The sequence below is a fragment of the Natrix helvetica genome (genome assembly GCF_964273705.1).
Source record: "Natrix helvetica genome assembly, chromosome: 3".
Classification (NCBI taxonomy): Eukaryota; Metazoa; Chordata; class Lepidosauria; order Squamata; family Natricidae; genus Natrix; species Natrix helvetica.
In genome coordinates this window covers 57,119,751-57,138,637 of record NC_138549.1, presented here as the reverse complement: position 1 = coordinate 57,138,637, position 18,887 = coordinate 57,119,751, and the positions used below count along the sequence as shown (strand labels likewise).

The following is an 18,887-nucleotide window of genomic DNA, read 5'->3' as shown; positions in this document are numbered from 1 at the left end:
TTGTGGAACTGCCATCGCCGAAACGAATGACACTTAGGCCTTCAAGCTTACGAGGATTGCTGGTGCTGTTGAAGACACACGCCTCCCCATTTCTGAGAAACAAAAGAATATGTTCGTCACTTTTACCGGAACCAAAAGGTTGGGGATCTCCGCTCTCGACCGGCAATATGATTGCACAGGAAATAGGCAAGAGAGTTGTTATAGGGATCCGGAACTTGGTTTTGCAGCTTCCGGCCAGCTCAGTATAGTTAGTCTTGAGCGGGTAGGATTCTGAACCTGTAGGTATTGATCGTCCAAGAAGATGGTGCTTCTAACGATGATTGCGCGGGTGGCTGATGGGCTTCCTTTAGCGGCTTCTATGCAGGAGGATGAACAGGTGAGTGTGAGATACAATGGGTTTTCCCCCTTCCTTTCTACTCAGGATTTAATTTCTGATTATGAAATATATACAATGCGGTTTAAGCATTTAAAATGCACTCGCTTAAATGCTAGCATTGAAATTGAAAAATATTTAGCAGTAAAACTAATTGGGTTGCACAGGGTTAATTTTTCTTTATTTACTACGAAATGCTTGTCTAGGCTAAAAATAACATGTGAGTTTTGCTAGTATAGTTACTGACGTGTATAGCAAATTTAAGTTCCGTGGAGTCTTCTAACGTTTAGCATTAGATAATGAGTCCCAATCTAAATTGAGTTCATTCTACCCCCATTTAGAAGAAGTTGGATGATACAGTTAGGGATTTTCTCTTTATTTAACCTGCTTAATGAATGCTACTGGAGAACAGGAATCTGCAGATATATACCTAGTTCATTTAATAAAGTGAACAATAGTTCAAATAATTTTGGGTTAAAAATGCTATAAGCTCTAAGTTTTGATCTAGTTGTTTTCTAATCATTCACTATAACTAACTTTGCTGAAGCATGTTGGAGATTTTTTTGTTTGCTTGGGGGGATTTTTTTTTTATAGTCGGGGAGAGATTTGCAGCAGTATCAGAGCCAGGCCAAGCAATTGTTTCGGAAGCTCAATGAACAGTCTCCTACCAGATGCACCCTAGAAGCTGGACCAATGACTTTTCAGTAAGTATAACTAGTAAACCTTGTATCAAGCTAATAATGGGACATAACGCTTGACAATATCCTCAGTTATTTCAAATAAATATTGATCCAAGTAACTATGTAGGAGTTATTGGGCACTCTTCCCTCCAAATGAGATTTAGAAAATCCTAATTGTTATCTCTAAGAAACTAATTAAAGCATTATAGTAAGACTGAGAAGGTCTTGGATTCTTGAAGGAGCATTCAGGGATGTGAGTCAGTTCCTCAATTTGGAAGAACTCATCAGGTTCATAGAATCATGGAATTCTAGGCCTGGGGTCAATAGTAAGAATCATTTAGTCCAATCCTCTGTAATGTACAGAAAAACATACTAAACTACATTTTTTCTTAAAAATCTTAAAATCTTTTTTCTTAAAAGGGATTGTAAAACCCACAACTTTATAGTAGAACATTCCATTTTTGTATAGATCTTACCATTAGGAAATATTTCCTTGAGTTTAAATGAATTATTTTTCTTTTGTTCAATTCTGTCTGATTTGCTGGTGACTACCTGAACAAAGTCCCTGCAGTTTCTTTTCCAGGTTTTCAGAATTGGTTTGCTGGGAAAAAGTATTAAGCCAACGTCACCCAACTGGCTTTGTGCTAAAGTAGAACTAGAACTCATAGGGTCCCAGTTTCTAGCCTTAACTCTACACCAATTTAGCTCTCTTAAATAAAATTCAGGCAACTATAATTCTTTATTCTTGGCTTGTTTTTAGAAAAATAGTTCTTGCCCATTTTTCCAGTAGTTTTCCTTTATGTACCTGATCATGCTTATTATGTCTCACCTAAGTCTTCTTTTCTGTACATCCTAAGTTCCATGAGCCTATCAAATAAGGTTGTCCTCTGAATCCATTGTAACTTATCAGTATCCTTTTAGAAATATGATGTCCAGAATCATAATCAGAAAAACCCACTAGAGCGGAGTAGAGAAAGAAGATATTTCTTTGAGACGATGTTGCTTCTAAGGTAGCCAGGAATTGCATTAGCCTTTCTACCTGCTATGTTTACACTGCTGAGTCATGTTCAGCTTGTCAATGAGTTCACGTCATTTTCAGAAGTAGCATTTCTAGATCATGAATTCTCCATATTAAATTACCATATTTTTCAGAGTATAAGACGCACCGGAGTATAAGACGCACCTTAATTTTGCGGGAGTAAAACAAGAAAAAAAAATCTGCCTCTGCCCACCAGCATCCATCAGTATTAATCTGGCTAGCATCCTTGCAGCAAACAGCAAGCAGCAGGTGGAATCAGCTGTTCCAGGCTGCAGGGATTGCCACACACCATCGCCACCTCTGTGCCTTGCATTTTCGGGTGGTTCCAGGCTGCAAGGATCCTCACTTCCACTCGGATGTTGATAACAATCTTTTTATCCATTTAAAACAAACCCTATCGTCCTATGCTATTTAACTGGGTGAGGTGGGGTAGGGTATGATTTTCATGGGTGGTTTACCCCTCGTGGAAATGTGCCCACCGGGTTTCCATGCATTCCATCAGCCTCGGGCCCTGGGTAAGGGTGGAGGGGTGGCGGTAGTTATACGGGATGGTCTAGAGCCGAGGGAGTTCACTGTTCCTCAGATACCCGGGTGTGAGTCACTTGGTGTGAAATGGGGCCCAGGGAGGCAGTGGGGTCTGCTGATTGTATACTTGGCTCCTCGCTATACGTCAGCAGCCCTGCCCGAGCTCCTCGAGCTGATCTCGGAGACGGCGGTGGAGATCCCCAAACTTTTGGTTATGGGGGATTTCAACCTGCCGTCGACGGGAGCAGCATCCGAGGTGGCTCGGGAGTTCATGGCTTCCATGACAGCCATGGGCCTGACCCAACTAATTCAGGGCCCCACACACGAAGGTGGCCACACACTGGACCTTGTTTTTGTATCTGAGCAGTGGACGAGTGATCTGGGAATAGGGGATTTAGATATTACCCCCCTGTCATGGTCAGATCACTCATGTCTCCGGCTAGACTTCCCTGGCGCTACCCACCACCGCGAGAGGGCGGAGCCAGTTTGTCCAAGCTGGTACCGCCCCAAGCACCTGATGGAACCAGATAGGTTCCAGACGGAGCTTGGGCCATTACCTGTAGCCCTGACCCGCGCTCGGTCGGAGGACCTAGTGGCCGCCTGGAATAGGGCGACGGCTGGGGCCTTGGACCGGGTTGCGCCTTTGCGACCTCTCCTACGGCAGCGACCCACCCGGGCTCCTTGGTATACCGAGGAGTTGAGGGTGATGAAGCGCCATAGGAGACGTCTAGAGAGCAGGTGGAGGTCCTCACGCTCCGAGTCTGACCGAACACAGGTAAGAGCCTATTTACGGACCTACCTTGTGGCATTGAGAGCGGCCAAACATAGACACTGTGCCGCTCTTATTGCGTCTGCGGATAACCGCCCTGCCGCCCTGTTTAGGGTGACCCGCTCCCTCTTGGTGCAAGAGACGCGGGGAGCACCCTTACAGGGAAGAGCAGAGGAGTTTGGAGAATATCTGCAGAACAAAGTCGCTCAGATCCGAAGCGCATGGGCCCCCTCCAGTGGTCTGGACGGGCCGTCAACAGTGAGTCTTGTGAGTCCACTCTGGGAGGAGTTTGACTCTGTTGCCCCCGAGGATTTGGACAGGTTGCGTGGACGGCTGCGACCCACCACATGTTCATTGGACCCGTGTCCCTCCTGGCTGGTACTGGCATCCTGGGAGGTGACACGAGGCTGGCTTCTGGGCCTGGTGAATGCCTCGTTGGGGGAGGGATCCTTACCAACTGCCTTGAAAGAGGCGGTGGTGAGGCCCTTACTCAAGAGGCCTTCACTTGACCCAATGGAGCTAGCTAATTATCGTCCAGTCTCCAACCTTCCCTTTCTGGCGAAGGTTGTTGAGAATGTGGTGGCGCAGCAATTTCCACGTCACCTCAATGAATCCGACTATCTAGACCCACGCCAGTCCGGCTTCCGACCCGGGCACAGCACAGAGACAGCCTTGGTCGCGTTGGTTGATGATCTCTGGAGGGCCAGAGATAGAGGTTGTTCCTCTATCCTGGTCCTATTAGATCTCTCAGCGGCTTTTGATACCATCGACCATGGTATCCTACTGCGCCGGCTGGAGGGGATGGGAGTCGGAGGCACCGTTCTACGATGGTTCGGCTCCTACCTCTCCGGCCGGATGCAATATGTGTTGACAGGGGGGCAGAGATCGACCCTGAGGCCACTCTCTTGTGGAGTGCCGCAGGGGTCGGTCCTCTCGCCCCTTCTGTTCAATGCATATGTGAAGCCGCTGGGCGAGATCATCTGTGGTTTTGGGGTTGAATACCATCTGTACGCTGACGATACCCAGCTGTACATTTCAACCCCAAGCCACCCCAACGAGGCTGTCGAAGTGATGTCCCGGTGTTTGGAAGCCGTCGGGGTCTGGATGGGGGACAACAGACTCAAACTCAACCCCTCCAAGACTGAGTGGCTGTGGCTACCGGCACCTTGGTTCAGCCAGCTAACTCCATCGCTGGCCATAGGGGACGAGCAATTGCCCCATGTGGAACGGGCGCGCAATTTGGGCGTCCTCCTAGATGCCTGGCTTTCAATGGATGACCATGTGGCAGCCGTGGCAAGGGGGGCGTTCCACCAGGTTCGCCTGGTGCGCCAATTGCGCCCCCTACTGGACCGGGATGCCCTACGCACAGTCACTCATGCGCTGGTGACGTCTCGCCTAGACTACTGTAACGCTCTCTACATGGGGCTTCCCTTGGGACACGCCCGGAGACTGCAGCTAGTCCAGAACGCGGCCGCGCGGGTTGTCATGGGGAGTTCCAGATACTCCCACGTAACACCACTCCTACGCGAGCTGCACTGGCTGCCTGTGGTTTTTCGGGTGCGTTTCAAGGTTCTGATCACCATCTTTAAAGCGCTCCATGGCATAGGACCTAGTTACTTGCGGGATCGCATCCTCCCACATACATCCCTGCGGCCAATCCGCTCTCACAGGGAGGGGCTTCTCCAGGTGCCGTCCACTAGGCAATGCCAGCGGGCGGCGCCAAGGAATAGGGCCTTCTCTGTGATGGGCCCAACCCTCTGGAATGACCTCCCCCCCGATATTAGAACTACCACAGACTTCCGCTCCTTCCGACAAAAATTGAAGACTCACCTGTTTCGATTAGCTGGCCTGCCATAATTATAACTGTTACAACCGTTACCTCCTGGAAATATATTCTCAACTGGTATTTTAAGGGTATTGCTTTAAATCTAATTGATTTTAGGGCTTTTAGAGCCATATTCATATTCTTCTGTACAGTTCTTTTAATTTTTTAACCTCCTCCATATGTATATTTATATTTGTATTTATTATCTGTTATTTGTTGTGTGGACTGTACACCGCCCCGAGTCCTTTTTGGAAGAGGGGGCGGTCTAGAAGTGCGAAGAATAAATAAATAAATAAATGGGGGCAGAAGAGGGACTTGGCTCCACTCCCAAGACTTCCCACCTATAACCGTAGGCATTGAAATCCTGACTTTCTTGCAGCAAGCCCGATAGAGACGCAACATTTAGTCCTTCTGGACACTGCCATCTCATAAACACATTGCTGGGCTTCCCAGCAAGCCCCCTACACCTTTGCTGCTTCCCAAAGCGGCCCTGGGAAGCATGAGGGTCAGGATTCGGATGGCGAAGCGGGCACTCTGCAAGAGGCGGAAGACAGTTGCCGTGATCTCTACCTCCTGGATCTGCTGCCTTCTGCACACCCGGTTGAAAATCCACCACCCTCTTCCCTACATATTTATACAATTAGACAGTTTTATTATCATGACAGCCATTTGAGCGGAAGGTGAACTGCCTCTGCTTCTGATTGTGCTCCACCTGAATGGGGAAGCTGCCACCGCCAAGCTCCCCCCTCTCTCCTACCGCTGGCTGCTTTGCCTTTACCAGGAAACTTTGTAATGGGAAGAGTGTGGGGGGGGGGAACCCTTCAGCTGTGAAGGTTTTTGGTATCGGAGGAAAGTTTTTTCAGGAAGCAGTGCCACTATTCCTTCCCTGATTGCAAAAACAGCCTGTGTGGAAGGCGGCGGATGTGAAATGAAGACGTTTCAGGCGCCAGATCTGGCCAGAAGGAAGGAGAAAGTGAGTCTGCAGTGCCGGCGTTCAGGGAGGGAATAGTGGCGCTGCCACCCTAAAAAGCTTTCCTTCCCGATACCATAAACTTGCCGTGCGTAAGGCTGCTTTGGCTCCTGTCACCGAGTACAGGCTTTACAACCGCAAGGGTTTCTCTCTTCCCCCACCCTCCCCCCTATTCCCATTACAACAATTCTGGAACACTGATAACAAATTTATTTATAATAATATTTAATATTTTAATATTATATTTGTTTACCCACCATCTCGCTGCAAGATGATGCTGGGCAGCTTACAACATGCAAAAAATTGTATGTGTGTGTGTGTGTGTGTACAAAATATATATAGATTATAACTAAAACTAAAGGATGGGAAGGAAAGGAACAGAACCTAAGAGTCTCCCCCTTAGGTTCTGTTCCTTTCCTCCCCATCTTTTAGTGGGAGTTACTATTATTTGATCAACCACTTCTAGTGTGATATTCCCCTAAGCTAACTGACAGAGGCAGATCTTCAAGCGCTTTCAGAAAATCAGGAGGGTGGAAACCAATCTCACCTCAGGGGGCAAGATGTTCCAAAAGGCCAGGGCCACACCCAAGACGGCTCTTTTCTTGGACCCTACCAGCTGGAATTCCTGTGACACTGTTGACGTATTCTGCACTAGTTGACACTTCCAAATGCTCTTCAAGGGTAGCCCATTGAATAAAATCAATAAAACGAAGTTAAAGATGGCAAGCATGATGAAACATAGGTGTGAGTTTTCCTCACCATTGTCCTTGTCTAAAATGCAGTGGAATTCCTTGGCTAACAGCATGGTGGAGTGGGCAGCATGCCTCCTTTGCCAGCATGGGTGGGGCAGACCTGTCCCATAGGGGTGAGATGGTTCTCAAGAAACCTAGACCCATGCTATGCAGAGCTTTATGGGTAATAGCCAACACTTTGAAATGCATCCGAAAGCAAACCAGCAACCAGTGCAGCTCGTGGAACAATGATGTAACATGGGCCCCTCTAGGGGCCCCAAAGAGACACTGTTGACGTATTCTGCACTAGTTGACACTTCCAAATGCTCTTCAAGGGTAGCCCATTGAATAAAATCAATAAAACGAAGTTAAAGATGGCAAGCATGATGAAACATAGGTGTGAGTTTTCCTCACCATTGTCCTTGTCTAAAATGCAGTGGAAGTCTGAAATAAGTATAATTTAAGGCTAAATATAATTTATGTCTTGTAATATAGATTGGAATGTTGTTTGCTATATGGCCACTGAAATTAATAGTCCAATGTAGGGTTCATTTGTCTTTCTGGCTAACAATTGGCTTATATCTTCTTTTACAGTTACATTATTGAAAAAGGAGTTTGTTATCTGATACTATGTGAAGCTGCTTTCCCCAAAAAAATGGCGTTTGCATACCTGGAAGATTTGCACTCAGAATTTGATGAACAACATGGAAAAAAGGTGCCAACGGTGTCCAGACCCTATTCTTTCATTGAATTTGGTGAGATTTATTTCTTGAGATTAATGATTTAAGGATAGTCCAAGGTCAGCACTTTGGTAATCTTAAATGTCCCTTCTTCATCTGCTCATTCCACTTCTTTCTTTTACCAAGTTACTAAAGCATTCTGAATTACATATCTAAATTATTCTCTGATTTCTGCTTTAACTAATGGGATAAAAAGATTGTGTGTCATATACATGAAAAGATTCAAAGGGATAGAATAATATACCACAGTATGCAGTGATGTCTGCATTTAAAATATTTCATATCTTATATTGTTCTGTCAGACCAGACTAAGAAATCAATGCTATATAAGTTAGAACTTCTTTTATAATAATAGTTATAGTAATGCAATCTTGCAGTTCTAAATGTGCTTCTCCCTGCCCTCACTTTTATTAGTGTGAGTTAGGGAGGGACTGGAGACATTTACTCAAACTAATTTCTTGGAAGGGGATCAGGCCCTGCTTGCCTGGTTGTTGCCTTGATAGCAGTTCTTCTTCCTATCCTTCAGGGCCATTTCCTATGTCATCTGTATGTTTTGCCTTATTAGACCACATTTAATTGCAGTATCGGTAGTCCTCACTTAACAGTAATTGAAACAGTGGCAACTCTTATTATTAAGCAGTGTGGTTATAATGAGAATATCACATATTGTCACATGACTTGTGGCAGCAGTTGTGACAGTTCAGATTGCCATTGTTATGCGCATCCTGCATGACTGTTAAGCAGGAGGGCCAGCCGGTCCGAATCTGATCGAACACTAGTAAGAATTCACTAGTACGAATTCATATTAAATCCTACTTAGTGGCGATAGAAGCGGCAAAACGGCAATATGTTCCGCTCTTATCGCGTCTGCAGATAACCGCCCAGCCGCCCTCTTTAGGGTAACCCGCTCCTTACATAACCAAGGAACTGGGGAAGACCCCTTGCAGGGTAGGGTTGAAGAATTTGTTCAGTATCTGCAGGATAAAATCGCTCAGATCCGGACAGGCTTGGACTCTGACTGGGTAGATTTGGGCAAGCCGACAGGGATGAATCTTGAGGAGACAATCTGGGATAGGTTTGACCCTGTGACCCCCGAAGGCATGGACAGGATTATGGGGAGACTCAGTGCTGCCACTTGTGTGCTGGATCCGTGTCCCTCTTGGTTAGTTTCGGCTTCCCGGGAGGTGACACGAGGCTGGCTCCAGGCGATTACCAACGCTTCATTGAGAGGGGTTCTTTCCCACCGCCTTGAAGGAGGCGGTGGTGAGGCCTCTCCTTAAGAAGCCTTCCCTGGACCCAGCTTCTTTAGCCAACTATCGTCCGGTCTCCAACCTTCGCTTTGTAGCAAAGGTTGTCGAGAGTGTGGTAGCACGTCAGCTTCCCCAGTACCTGGATGAAGCTGTCTACCTGGAACCGTTTCAGTCAGGTTTCAGGCCCGGGTACAGCACGGAGACGGCATTGGTCGCGTTGGTCGATGATCTCTGGCGGGCCCGGGACAGGAGCTGCTCCTCTGTCCTGGTCCTATTAGACCTCTCGGCGGCTTTCAATACCATCGACCATGGTATCCTACTGCAACGACTCAGGGGGTTGGGAGTGGGGGGCACCGTTTTACGGTGGTTCTCCTCCTACCTGTCGGACCGGTCGCAGTTTGTGTTGACTGGAGGGCAGAGATCGACCCCCAGGCGCGTCACTTGTGGGGTGCTCCAGGGGTCGGTTCTCTCACCCCTCCTGTTCAACATATACATGAAACCGCTGAGCGAGATCATCCGTGGTTTAGGGGTACGGTATCATCAATATGCTGATGATACCCAACTTTTCATCTCTACCCCAAACCACCCAAACGATGCCCTCGACGTGATGTCCCGATGCCTGGAGGCTGTGCGGATCTGGATGGGGAGGAACAGGTTGAAGCTCAATCCCTCCAAGACTGAGTGGCTGTGGTTTCCGTCATTCCGATTTGTACATCTTGTTCCATCTTTGACGATAGGGGGAGAAATTTTAGCCCCCTCAGAGAAGGCTCGCAATCTGGGAGTCCTCCTAGATACGCGGCTTTGTTTAGAAGAACACCTGACGGCCGTGACCAGGGGGGCCTTTTACCAGGTTCGCCTGGTACGTCAGTTGCGCCCCTTCCTGGATCGGGATGCTCTGTGCACAGTCACTCATGCCCTCGTCCTTTCTCGCCTGGACTACTGCAACACTCTCTACATGGGGCTGCCCTTGAAGAGCACCCGGAGGCTTCAGCTGGTCCAGAATGTGGCCATGCGGGTTGTCATGGGGGTACCTAGGTGCTCCCATGTTACACCCCTTTTAGGCGGCCTGCACTGGTTGCTGGTTGTTTTCCGGGTGCGATTCAAGGTATTAATTATGACCTTTAAAGCGCTCCATGGCTTAGGCCCAGGGTACCTGCGAGATCACCTACTGCCACCAGTAGCCTCCCACCGTCCAGTACGATCCCACAGAGTTGGCCTCCTCAGGGTGCCGTCGGCCAGACAGTGTCGGCTGGTGACCCCCAGGGGGAGAGCCTTCTCTGTGGGAGCGCCTTCCCTCTGGAATGAGCCGCCCCTGGAGCTTCGCATAATCCCTGACCTCCGGTCCTTCCGACGCGCCCTAAAAAGTTGGCTTTTCCAGCAAGCCGGCCTGGACTGTTAATTTTAACTCATTTTTAAATGTATTGTCTTATAAATTTGGTTTGTTTTTTTTGGATATGTATTTAATTTCTTTTTAACTTTTGAGATGTGTGTTTTTTAATGTTGTACGCCGCCCTGAGTTCTTTGGGAGAAGGGCGGCATATAAATCCAATAAAAACAAAACAAACAAACAAAACAAACAAACAATGATGTTACATAATCACAATTTGTGATCTGATTGCTTTGCTTGTTGGAAACTGATAGCAAAGGGTACAAATGGTGATCAAGTAATGGCAGAATGCTGCAACTATCATAACTGAGCTAGTTGCTGAATATCTGAATCATGAACATGTGACCACAAGGTTGCTATGACAAGGACAAGGTCATAAATCTCCTCATTCAGTCCTGTCATAACTTCAGTCACTGTATGAGTGTTCATTAAACAAGGACTAGCTGTACTTGGGAAGTTTTATTTTACTAAACAAGAGGTAGGCAATGTCACTGCGTTAAATGTTTGCTAGTTGAACTGAACTGAATAATTACTGATGAATTACTGCGCAGGTCATAAGCCCTTATCAGCAATGATTTATTGCGCATACTCATCACACATTCCAGAGACTTCTTTCCTTTCGATCTTTGTTCGTCTGCCAGGAAACTGGGAGTCAAACTGTTTCTTGCCAAAATGTAACAAATAGATAGATTTGTTTTATTTCCTTATTTCTTATTTTTGTATTAAAAGTTTTGTTTCTAATTAGAATATGTTTCCGGGATTTTATTTATATTTTCGCTCCTTGAAGATATGCTGTTTGGAAAAAGCCGCGATCTAAGCCTCATCTAGTTCAGGGTGAAATATCTTCCCCTGACAATTAATGGCAGCAGGAGAATGGTTATAATTTACGGCTGTTTCCTTCCAAGCTATCTTTAAGAGATAAGCGACCAGGCTAATTAGAAAGAATTCTAGCCATGCCAAGGAAGAAAAAGAAAAAAGACAGATATGAAACACGCTCGGAGGGATCCATTTCTTTTGACACAGAAATGCAATACTTCTCACGCTGGCTTCCAACTTCCCAAACTCCAGTAACCGGACTGGATGATGTGCATGGTGATCAAGTAATGGCAGAATGCTGCAACTATCATAACTGTGAGCTAGTTGCTGAATATCTGAATCATGATCATGTGACCACAAGGTTGCTATGACAAGGACAAGGTCATAAGTCTCCTCATTCAGTCCTGTCATAACTTCAGTCACTGTATGAGTGTTCATTAAACAAGGACTAGCTGTACTTGGGAAGTTTTATTTTACTAAACAAGAGGTAGGCAATTTACATTGATTGATAGGATAACAAGGATATAATGAGATTGTGGTTAATGACTATATTTGCTATTAGTATAGTTACTGAACCCTGCTAGGGAAATTAACAGACAAGAGGTTCATTATACTTTTTCCTAGAGCAGTTAATTCTCTTTCTCCTCCACCCACTCTTTTTTCCATTCCTTGCAATAACTTCTCTGTACGGCATGATTTGAGAATACAAATTGATTTAGAATTTGGAAAGAGAATACTCTTACATGAACAATTACTTTTTATTCCAGATACTTATATTCAGAAAACAAAGAAGCTGTATATAGATAGCCGTGCAAGAAGAAACCTTGGGTCTATTAATACAGAGTTACAAGATGTACAAAGAATCATGGTAGCCAACATTGAAGAAGTCTTACAACGAGGTGAAACTCTTTCAGGTACAGGAATCCATAAACCAGATATTTTCAATTTTTTTTCTGGCCATAGATTTTGTTCTGTGAATTTTTTTGTGTGCTCTATCTTGCTATTATAGGTCCCACCACCCTAACCCCTCATATTATTGTGTAACTCGTTTCACAGAACACAGTTTGCAAAATATTGCCCATTTTGGGAGTCGTTTAAATATATGATTGCAGAATAAAACTGGCAAATTGCTTTGCATAAAATACTTCTTGTAGATAATGAAGGACCATTCTAATCTAAAAGATTCATACCGAGAAAAACAAATATGGAATGTATAATTAGTCTGCTGTTTTGGATACCATATGAATACTTCTAAAATTTTTGTTTGTATTTTAATAGCATGCAAATATATATTCTATTTTGTAAAAATCAACAAACCAGCAGATGGGGAAAATTATAATTTTTGTGAGAAGTTTTAAATGATTTGTAATCTTGAGTTTCAATGCCACTATTTCATGCTGAGGAATCAGAGCAATGTATAATAAGTATACATCAATAGCACTGCTTATTGAATAGTATTTTTTAATTCATCCATTGGAGTTGTTCATTCCAGCTTGGAACAGTTTGAGAAATGTTGTACCTTGTCAATTATTTTTCTTGAGAGAAATAAAAAGCAGGCAAAGGCAGGTAGGAACCACTGGGTGATTGGAAATAGTCAACACATGGCAAATCCCATAATCAGATTGTAGGGAACAGGACAAGATGCTGCTCTGCTGCCTAATTTTTCGTGTTCATCTGTCAAGACATTTCAGGCCCTCTGGCGGCTTTCATTCTTTCCGTAGCATTATTCTTTTGTCTGTGGTGGAATAGTTTATGTAACTTATTCTGTTGTGCTACTTTCTAGTTACCCTCCTTGCACCCTTTTTTTTGTTAGAGAAGACACTAAGATTAAGAATATATATTTTCTAATAGAAATCCTTTATCTTACCTGTTGATGCTCTTTTACTTGTTCACTACCTATCTGTTTTAGTCAGTGATTAAGCAATTATCTTGCCTAAATGGAAGCTGATATTAGCTGAAAAATGAAACCAGACAGAACAGCAGATGTCTTATTGCTGTGTTCTGTCATTTTATTTGACATGGACAAATAATTGGCATAGGGAAAAAATTCTGCTTATAAAATAGAGAGCAAACAATTTCTGTTTTTTTCCTAACCATTGTTTTTGAGCCTGAGGAAAACCTTCATAAGGAATGGTCCACCAGAGATAATTTGGTTAAAAATCTTTCTCAAACTGGAAATAATTCTGAAAGTGTAAATTCCTACCATCATGTAGAATAGTACTACCAACAGATGGATTTGCATTTGGGTGATAAATTGCATCCAGAGTATAGTCCTTAATGGAACTACATCCATATGGAGGGAAGCATGCAGCAAGGTACCTCAAGATTCTGTTATTGGGCCCATTGCTTTTCACCATTTCAATAATTATCTAGATGAGGGAACAAAAGGATAACACCAAAAATGGGGGGAATTACCAACAGCTTGAGAGGCAGACTCATGATTTAAAAGAAACAGACTTGAGCATTGTGGGCCCTAACCAACAAAATGCAATTCAGTGGAGAGAAAAGCAAGATCCTGCATTTAGTTAGGAAGAAGCAAATGCACAGCTATAGTGTTAACTGGCTCAACAATAGTAACTGCAAGTTAATGTTCCTTGCATCAATCAACTGGTGTGGTATTCTTCAATGTCAATCTTAAATTATAAAATATTTAGACCAAAAATCTTCTTACTTTACACAGGCTGATACAGCATGGGAAGGCAGATCATGTGCCTCAATAATATAATTTTAATTATGAACTTCGTTGCGGTTGGCTGATAACATTTCTGTTCCAAACTTTCAGTAATTAAGCCAATGTTTAGTCTGGTATCCTACTGTGTTTACTGAAAACTAGGTGAATGTTAAGATACCAGGATAGAATCTGGGAGACTATGAACTCTAGTTCTACCTTAGGCATAAAGCCAACTGGGTGATCTTGGGCAAGTCACAGTCACTTGGCCCTAGGAAGAAGTCACTAAAATCTTGCCAAGAAAGTTGCAAGGACTTTTTAAGCTGTCATCATGATTCAACTCTGATTTGAAGGAATTCCTAACACCATACCCAACCACCCCCACCCCAATCTATACACTCCTTGCCTGATTTGGTGGAACAACACTTTTCTTCATCTCTACCTAAAGATCTTGATCAGGGGTGTCAAACTGTCTGAGCTCATGCGCAGCCCGTGCCCATCCCAGCTCCGTGAAGGGAAAAACGTCTCAATACATCATGTGATGGCAATGTGATGCCGTGTAAAGTTTCCCAACAGGCTTAACACCAGTGATCTTGATTCCTCCACTTTTTAAAGGCAGCTATTATGTGTTCATCCCAATATTTGCATAATTTAGGAGAAGCAGTGTTACGTAATTCAAGGTTGTTACTGCCTGCCTCTCAGAGTGATTTCCCATTTTATTTTTCTGTAATACTAGTTTTCCTTTAATGAAGATTATGACATAAGATCAGAAGTGATGCAGTTAGGTAGCAATGTTATTAAGCAACTACGGTAATGTTCTCTTTGTAATTGATAAAAACAGCAAGTAAGTAGGTGGTAATTTTTCCCTCTGTGCAAAAGTCTCTGCTTTAAAATATGGGCTTTTTCAAAGACTTCCGGTCCCCGAAGGGAGACATACATAGTCTTTCTAAGTAGAAACTACAGTGGATATAAAAAGTCAAATTGAAATCTCTTGGAGAAAAAGAACAAAAAAAAGTTACAATAACATGCATAATAGTGCATACCCTCTATATAAGTGGGCATGTGGCTATGTTCAGAATTAACCAATAACATTCAGACTGACATTAAATAGTACACATCTGCCATCAAAGTGACTGATCAAGCACATATAAAGTTCAGCTATTGTAGAATTTTTTTGACATTTATTCAGTCGCCTCTTACAGCAAAAGCCATTATCAGCAAAGAGCTTAAAAGGCATCAAAGGGACCTCGTTATTGGAAACAGTCAGAAGAATACAAAAAAATTCTAAGGTATTGGATATACCATGGAACATAGTGAAGGCATTCATCAACAAATAGAGAAAAGATGGCACAAAAATATTATTATCAAGAATTGAGAGGCTGTCAAGAGGCATGCAGCAACATTAAAGGAGCTGTGGGAATTTCTGGCAAGTGCTGGTTGTGTACTACAGGTGACAACAATTTCTCATATTCTTCATCTATCTGGGCTGTGGGATACCGTGGCAAGATGGAAGCCTCTTCTTAGCAAGGAAAAACATCCAAGCCAGTTTGCAAAAACCTACATAAAGTATGACAAAAGCATGTGGGAAAAGGTGCTCTAGTCTGATGAGCCCAATACTTTCTGGCCATATTTCCAAATGGTGTGGTGCAAAACTAACACTGCACATCACCAAAAGTATGCCATATCCACAGTGAAGCACGGTGGTGGTGGCAGCATTATGCCTTGGGACTACTTTTCTTCAGCTAGAATTGGGGCTTCAGTCAATGTGGAGGGAATTATGAACAGTTCCAAATATCAGTCAATTTTGGCACAAAATATTTAGGCCTCTGCTAAAATGCTAAACATGAATGTCACCTTTCATCATCATGACCCAAAGCATACCTCCAAACAAAAGAATGTCTCCACCAGAAGATGATAGAGGTTTTGGACTGGCCTATCAAGAACCCGAATCTGAATCCAATGGAAAATCTATGGGGGTCATGGCTGACTCACTATGCATCCCTGCATGCAACTAGGCAACTGAAACCAGGGAGGGGGGAAGGGAGTGATTGGAATGTATGAGTGGCTTGGGAGAGAATTGAGGAATACAGGTGCACTGTCTGTAGCCTGAGAGAATTCCAACATCTCAAGGTTGAACGCTGCGAGGCGTGCAGACTGTTCCGAAAACAAAATGAGGGTAATTGATTGATGGACTATGGACTACGGGTGGCCAAGGGGAACAAAATGGATTTTAACTATGCTGTTTTTCATACAGAAACCTCAGAACTGGCTTTGTTTCTTCTGTGCCTATATGGAATTGCCAGTAAAGTTATACTCTTGTAAAAACAATGTTCCAGGAGTTTCTTTTGCTGCATTTACCAATGGGACAGTTGACAGTGGAGTTACTTGAAGAGGGTTGTACATGGGAGATGCCCTTGCAATCTAACAGATTTGGAATGCTTTTACAGGAATAGAGGACAAAGTTTCCCAAAGCAAGATGTGCCATACTAATAGGCTTCTACCCCTGAATGCAGTCATAAAAGACTGAATGAAGGCATCAAATAAAAATAGTTTTAACAAAGTATTACCGTATGTTTTGGAATATAAGACACACTGGAATATAAGACACAGCAAGGTTTTGAAGAGGCAAATTTAAAAAAAAGTTTTTGCACTCTGCAAACCACCTGAAAACGGGCCCGTGTCCCCCCCCCCCGAAATGGCATGAATAGCCTTTAGGAGGCTTGTAGAGTGCTCCTGGGGAGTGCCCCCCCCAACAAGCAAAAAACAGCCTGTTTTTCTTGAAAAAGGGCCCGTTTTTTGTAAAAAAGAAAAGAAAAGAAAAAGGGCATGGATAGCCTTTAGGAGGCTTATAGAACACTCCTGGGGGCTGGGGGGGAGGGGCAAAATTGAGCAAAAACTGGCCTATTTTTCACTCATTTCTGTCCTCCCCAACCCCCAGGAGCTCTCTGAAAGCCGCCTACAAACTATGCACGTCCATTTTGGTGAAGGGGGCAGGGTTTCGGGAGGCAAAAAATGCTGTATTCAGTGTATAAGACGCACTCAGATTTTCAGCCTCTTTTTTGAGGGAAAAAGGTGCGTTTTATAACTCCAAAAAATACGGTAGTTTACGGGTATGCACACTTATCCAACAATGTTATATTGTAATTTTTTCCACCTAAAAGATTTTCAGTTTGTTTTTTGATTGAATCGTATAGCTTATATATTAAAGGAGGAAAATATTCTGAAGTGATTGATCTTTTTGTGATTGATCTGATTTTTTTTTACATCTCAAAAATGGCATTTTAAAACTAATAGTTCATGCAGATAAAAACTAATGTATACCATAATCCAAAGATGTTTATGGAAGTTAATTTATCTGAATTGTAATTATTCTTAATGGTAGCAGTTTCTGAATTAAATATTTTGCTGGATAAAGTCAGTTTCTTAGTCAATTTACCAAATTACAGCAAAAGACATTTCTATTTCTAAAAAAAAGATATTTTTGAATGAACACATACACACACACACACGTTTTTAACCTTATTATAGGCTTCTTATTATAAGAGTCACTTATTTGTGAAATGACTACATAAATTTGACAACATGTACTGTGTCTTCTAAATTAATGTAATACACTTTTCATTCTCTCTTTCATTCTCCCTGTACTACCTGTGATCCCAAAAAAACTTATTGTAAAGATTGGGGGTAGTTGATGGGGAGAAGAGGGAATAAGGAACTTCCTTTCTGCAGAGTCAGTGCCTCATCCCATTGTTTATGAAAGTTCACTAGCCTTTCATAGAATTTTTTCAAAAGGTTTTTTTATCTGCTAGGGGAAATGAAAGAACTTGACTTCCATGAAATTCTCTTTTGTGGCTTACAATAGTTTTAATACATTGTCCCTAATCTAAATAAAAGTTGATTATCAAAGACAAAACTTCCTACCTGTTTGAGGGAAACTATAACATCCAGCAAGCTTTTCTATGAGAAAGATTGAATCATATATGTCAGACTAAAGTCAGTCTTAAACACTTGATAGAAGTTGGAGCTAGGTCTATTGTCTTATAAATAATGTTGACATTTCATGAATATAATATTTTTGTTTGCATGCTATCTTTTCTTCAAACAGCATTGGATTCCAAGGCAAACAATCTGTCCAGTTTGTCCAAGAAATACCGTCAAGATGCAAAATATCTGAACATGCGTTCCACCTATGCCAAGCTTGCTGCTATTGCTGTGTTTTTTATTATGCTGATTGTTTATGTGCGGTTCTGGTGGCTGTAAGAGATTAATAGGCCCCCAAGATTGATATTTAATAACATTAAGCATATCACTGTTAAGTAGCTAATATCACAGGATGTATTTAGAATCTGCATAGACATTTCCTTATAATAAGAATTGCTATTTCCAAATGTCAGAACTTGCTGACACTAATGATTTTCTTTTGTAGCAATTAAATGCTTGAAAAACAAAACATTTTTCCAGCTGACAAATAGGAGTAGCTTCATTTGATCCACCTACTTATTCAACACTACTGTTAACAAGCTAAAATAAGTGCAGCCCTGATAGGGTATTCTAATGGGTATTCATTGTTAATTGAAGAGAAATTCCTGTTTCAAGGGTGAAGTGTTTGTGTGTACATAATACATTGTGTTTTTTACTTTGATTGGATCAATACTGATTTTATATGTCAAATCTCTTACCTCATTACCCTGTTAATTTAGTAACTGCATAAAATATTGCTTCATCTGGCTTCTATGACTAGTAGGTGAAATGGGAAAATAATTTGAATTCATTTCACTGTAAATATTTGAATATCATGATAAACTGAAGCTGTGTGTGTTCTGACTGAGCTACAGCAGCCACTGTTAGACATATTTCTGTTCAGCTGTAGAAATACTTCAGCTTTTATTTCTGACTAACTTGATTGTCACACCATCTGAACCAAATCAGGTTTGATTTTATTTTGAAGCATACAGTTTCAAAAGCAGAAGCTTTTGGACAATTCCTCATGACTAAGCAAGGGAAGGGAAGAATGGACCAAGATTCATCAAGGTTTGTTTACTCTGTGGCTTAATTCAGATATGACCTTTCTCATCTTACACTGAAGTGCCCTCACAAATGTTGTTTCAATCTGT

At 42.8% G+C, this 18,887-nt stretch overlaps 1 protein-coding gene across 1 annotated transcript; it reads left to right on the top strand.

The window, feature by feature from the left end:
- Positions 1-205: 205 nt before the first annotated feature.
- On the top strand, positions 206-18,415 carry SEC22B (SEC22 homolog B, vesicle trafficking protein). The gene is made up of 5 exons (XM_081947147.1): positions 206-376; positions 968-1,077; positions 7,507-7,667; positions 11,873-12,019; positions 17,879-18,415. Exons 1-5 carry the CDS (start codon positions 302-304, stop codon positions 18,031-18,033), a joined length of 648 nt encoding a protein of 215 aa, XP_081803273.1. The 5' UTR covers positions 206-301; the 3' UTR covers positions 18,034-18,415.
- Positions 18,416-18,887: the final 472 nt, after the last annotated feature.